This window comes from Beta vulgaris, chromosome 3 (assembly GCF_026745355.1).
Source record: "Beta vulgaris subsp. vulgaris cultivar EL10 chromosome 3, EL10.2, whole genome shotgun sequence".
In the NCBI taxonomy this organism is placed as follows: domain Eukaryota; kingdom Viridiplantae; phylum Streptophyta; class Magnoliopsida; order Caryophyllales; family Amaranthaceae; genus Beta; species Beta vulgaris.
Genome location: NC_079204.1, coordinates 30690529 through 30695850, shown reverse-complemented (window position 1 = coordinate 30695850; position 5322 = coordinate 30690529). Strand labels below are relative to the sequence as shown.

The following is a 5322-nucleotide window of genomic DNA, read 5'->3' as shown; positions in this document are numbered from 1 at the left end:
CAGTTATTGACGAAAATGACATAAGTTTGATAATACTCGCATCGGTTCTGATAGAAATTAGTCACATTCTTCTATTTGTTTGATAAAAATAAAAATTCATTTCGGGTTTTGACCACTTGTTGTTTTGGGCTTCGGTTAAAATTAACGTAGCAAATAAGTGTAGTATGACACTTGCCTCGAAAGCAACCGATTGTACTTCACAAAAAAGTGTATAAAAGTGACATAAATATCTGTGTACAAGACTAATATATTCTACAATTTGTAATAAGACAATTTTATATAAGTCGATATTCAAACTTTTAGTTGTGTGCAAATTACATCATGTTTGGTTAAAAAGGAAGCCTAAAATAATTATAAATTCTTATAAACCTCCTTGAAAGACAAGTTAGACATTTTTAAAAAGTCGATTAGATAAATGTCTTACTCTTACTATATTAGATGAATGGATTAATATAACTATACTAGTCATTAAGCTCTACGCATTTGAAAACTGAAAACATATAATCGACGTAAAATAAGTTAACAGTGGATTAGTTCAAGATATCTATATGAATCGATAAGTTAAATCAAGATAGCAATACTCAATTTAAGATAATCGTTAATAAGTTATATTCAATTTGAAACTCAAGGATCTTAGTCAAACTAAAAGAAATTGATGTTACATTAGATGAATATATCAACATATGTCAGTAAAGTAATTGAAACTCAAAACATTTACTTAAACTGAAATATGTTGTTATTGGAATGAGTGTATCAATGTAAGTTGATATATAAGTTTGTAAATAGCTATGCTGGTAATGAGAATAATAATACTAATAAACATAAACCGACAACGATAGTAGTAAAAATACAAATAATATTTGTAATAGTAACAAGAACAAGGCTAACATTAAATAGTAATACAAATAAGAACACGAATACTAACAATGACAATAAAATACTAATAGTAGTATTAGTAACAACGATGCTAATAATAGCAATAACAATAACAAACCTAAATGGTATATATGTATTATGTTGTGACTATATTTTATATGATTAAGTATAAAAAACCTATTTTATCAATATGTTGAATCATTTTGATATAAGATTGGTATCAAAATAAATGTAAAATCAATCTAATACTCTATTGATTATAAATTAGTATAACGACTCTTAATATGCTATAATACTATAACAAATGACATTCATATATTAAAAAGTAACATCAATAAGTTAACTGTTAACAAGTAACAACCATAAGTAAAATAGTCAACAAGTACTTACTAGTTACTTAATAGTAACTTGTTACCAACCATAGTTTAATACTAGTATAAGATGAACAACCATGATACTCCCTTGTCTAACAACGATATAATAACTTAACACTTAGTTAGTTACTCTCTTGTCTTTAAAAGTTATGAGATTATTTAAGTTAATTGTCTTTATGTTATACTATAGTTTAATACTAGTATAGTGTTTATGGTCTTCTCTTAACTTTGTATATAGGGGTGCTAATCGAGCTGAGCAACTCACGAGCTAGTCGATCTTGATTCGGTTAACGCTCGGTAAAAACTCGACTTGAGTTGGTTCGGCTCGAACTCGACTCGACTCGAAAGCTTAACGAGCATTGATTTGAGTATGGCCCTACTCGACTCAATAAGCTCACGAGAGTAGCTTGGTAATTTTTTTAATATGCTTTTTCTAGCATTTTATATATTAAAAAAAGGTATCCATATTAGCTAAATTTTATAAGTAGAAAAATAAAACCATTCCATACTTTAATGAGTCGAGTTGAACTAGGATTGATTAATCTTTTCATGAGAAAAAAAATGTATGGAGCATATTTTGAATTTGTGGTAAAAAAATATTATATAATCCTATTACATAATCAGCTATTACACAATCATAAGCTGATAACTGATCCACGACACATGAAATATAGGATATAATAATGAAAAATTAGAATGTTAGAAATATTAAACTAAACAAGAAAAGAACAAAATTTTGGAAAAAGGTGGAACTGAGACTATGTAAGTCCCAAATCGAGGTGCAAACTTAAGAATTCGCAAACCATGACAAAAGAGCTTGGAATCATGCAACACAGTATGACTTAATAAACACCAAATCCCACATCGAAAAACAAGGAAAAAGAGTATCTAAAAGCTCTTTATTAAAGCCTTCACAAGCTGTGGGAGTCTTTAAATAGGCGTAGACTTGCTTGTTGGGTCTGATAAACACGTTAGGCTTCATGTTGAATAAGTTAAGCCTTTTAACTAGTGGACTTGACCTGTTCAAGTCGAGAATGAGTCACGAACTCGAGTTGTTCCAAACTATTTCGTCAGTAGATGTAAATATTTTAGTATGATATAATAATATTAGAATTATTTTTAACTAATATGCGATTAATTATTAATATGGTTTAATAGTATGAAAAATTATAATAATATAAATATTATATATTAACTGTAAATATTTGTCTCCACTCTCCTTATATTATACAACTTATTAATAAAAATGAGAGAGCTTATTTGAGATTATAACAATCATACAACTCATACAACATATATGTTAAAAGGAAAAAAACAAAACAATTGTAAAACAAGTACATGATCTTTAAAGTTTAATTCTTCAACTGAGAATGTAATTTAAATTTTCACTTAATTAATTATTAAATTGAGTAAAATTTGAGTAAAATTTAAATTGAGTTTGGATTATTAAAGCAGTGAACTTGACATAGTTGAAAATCATCAAGAAATTATGTTACATGAGTTATCAAGAAATTAAGTTAATATGTCATAAATTCAAGTACTAATAAAAAAATTATCCCGATAAAATTTGTAAGTGAATTGGAAAACTATCATTAATTTGGGTAATATGTGAGTTCAGTTCGAGTACAGTTAAAAATTAGTTTGAAACAATTTCAGTTTAAATTGGTTTCAGTTGAGTTTCAGTTTCAGTTTCAATTTAAATTAGTTCAGTTAATTCAGTTACATATTCAGTTCAGTTGATTGATCAACTTTTTCGTTTTTTACAGTTATTTTCAGTTACAATTATGTTTCAGTTCAGTTGCAATTCAGTTTTGATTTTTCATTTACAATTTATTTCAGTTTTGGTTCATCATTTTTCAGTTGATTTCAGTTACAGTTACTCACTTACTCCTGATTCAGTTTAATTCAATTATATTCAGTTGTTCTAGTTTAGTTAACCAGCCGTTCATCAAGCAAACTGAGAAGTCTGCTTGTAATGGGCCTCTGCGTGTGGGTTCTGTACCAGCCACCAGGACAGTCAAGACGATTTGTTATTACCTAATTAAAAAAAAGGAAAAATTGACAATAGAGGTCTGAACTTTGGGTGATAATTTTTAAAAGGTCTGAACTATTGATTAACCTGTGTAGGTCCCAACTTTAGGGGGTCTTAACTTTTAGCGGGCCTTAGTGACTTAAAACTAGCTTAATAGGTCATCACTTGTAAAACTTGGGTCACATCAGAAGGGTTAATTGAGGGAGGGATGTAGGAACGAGGTGAGATTTTAAAAAAAATCTTCAGTTTTAAGTCGTTGAGGCCCGCTAAAAGTTAAGACCCCATAAAGTTGGGACCTACACATGTTAATCAATAGTTCAGGCCTTTTAAAAATTATCACCCAAAGTTCAGACCTCTATTGTCAATTTTTCGTAAAAAAAAAAGAGAAAAGATGAGAAAGATTTAGGACCTTATCCAACCCGCTACCACACAATCCTCCTACCCTCTCAAACCAACACTTGACCAGATCCCTTTCCCCCCTGAAGCTTACCGGCATAACAAATTAACAATGTCAACTCTCTGTTTCACATCAACTTCTCTGCTCACCCTCACAACTCAAATACAACCCCAACTCAATAAGCACTACTCTTCCTGCACCTTCTCTTGCCGACCTGCACGAATACCTTCCCTCATTTGTGCCTACAAAGTAATGATAGAGCACGAAGGTAAAGCCACAGAGCTCGAGGTTGATCCCGACGAGAGCATCCTTACTAAGGCGCTCGATAGCGGGATCGATATTCCAAATGACTGCAAACTTGGAGTTTGTATGACATGCCCTGCCAAGCTCTTGAGCGGGAAGGTTGATCAGAGTGAGGGGATGCTTAGTGATGATGTGATTGAACGAGGATATGCTCTTTTGTGTGTTGCTTACCCACGATCAGATTGCACTATTAGAACCATTCCTGAAGAGGAGTTGCTCTCTCTTCAATTAGCCACTGCTAATGACTAATATTATGGTCTCTTGTATTTGGTAATCTATAAAGCATGAAAACTTCTCCATACTTGGATTTCCCTGTTACCAAAATCATTCCATTTCCAAAACCCCAGTTGTTTCGGTGCTTATGAATCCTGAAACTCGCTGGGATCTGAGGTTTGTCAGTTGTTTCCGTGCTACATAGTTATTTTGGCTATGCAGTGTTTGTCCTCTGTAAACGCATTGGTGTAAGTGATAATTAGGTGACTGAAAATGCTACATAAAGATGCTAATTAAACCCATTTGTTTTGTTTCCTATTGTGTTGAGAAAAAGGTACCGAAATTTTGGCATTACATCTCCTTTTTACTCCTTGAATGCTGTTATTAATTTACATACTCTAGAGATTGTGTGTGGCTGGATTTCATTTAATTATTTCATCAGAGTATATGAACTTCAAATTCACAATTAATGTGGCGATGAATTACATGTCCTATGACACTTCAATGGAACACGTACATGATGAGCGTGAATTGTACTTGGAACTTTTAACAAAGTTTCTAGCGGAATTTTAAAACAATAAAGGAACAGTAATTAGAGAGACAGAGAAATATAAAATTGAGGAAACTTCTTGAACCTTATCAAGAAGGGAAAACCTCAAAAACTATATCACTGCAATAACTCTATTACAATCAGTCTCTATAACTTGAGTTCCACTCGAAATCAAGTTCCTCACAGTAGTCCCCTTTGACAACTGAAACTCTACTCTCTCTAACTTGATTTCCTCTCGAACTCAAGTTCTCCACAGTAATCCCCTTTGATTACTGGAACTCTTCTCTCTCTTGCTTCTACTCCGAATCCTACACTCACTGACTTAACTCTAAGTCTTACAAGAGTCACTCAACCCTTGAACCCCAAATTACAACTCAAATTTTGTGAAACACTACTAATTATGTTGAACTCAAGTGCTTGAGCAACTTAGGAACTCAATTAATAATGCAACAAACCTTTTTAGAAAACACTCAAGATTTAGCAACAGAAATATGTTTTCAGTTGGTGAATTGCAATGAGGAAGACTTCTCTTTATATAGTGAAATCTTCTCATGCTAGTTCCACTTGTTCCTCCACT

General features: G+C 31.8%; 1 protein-coding gene across 1 annotated transcript; it reads left to right on the top strand.

Moving 5' to 3' along the window:
* The first annotated feature begins 3675 nt into the window (after nucleotides 1-3675).
* LOC104907956 (ferredoxin C 1, chloroplastic) lies at nucleotides 3676-4549 on the top strand. The gene has a single exon (XM_010696986.4). It carries the CDS (start codon nucleotides 3791-3793, stop codon nucleotides 4229-4231), a length of 441 nt encoding a protein of 146 aa, XP_010695288.1. The 5' UTR covers nucleotides 3676-3790; the 3' UTR covers nucleotides 4232-4549.
* The last annotated feature ends 773 nt before the right edge of the window (nucleotides 4550-5322 follow it).

What these genes read in the sequence shown, in the direction of transcription:
- LOC104907956 (XM_010696986.4), top strand. Translation starts at nt 3,791, where the DNA reads ATGTCAACTCTCTGTTTCACATCAACTTCTCTGCTCACCCTCACAACT.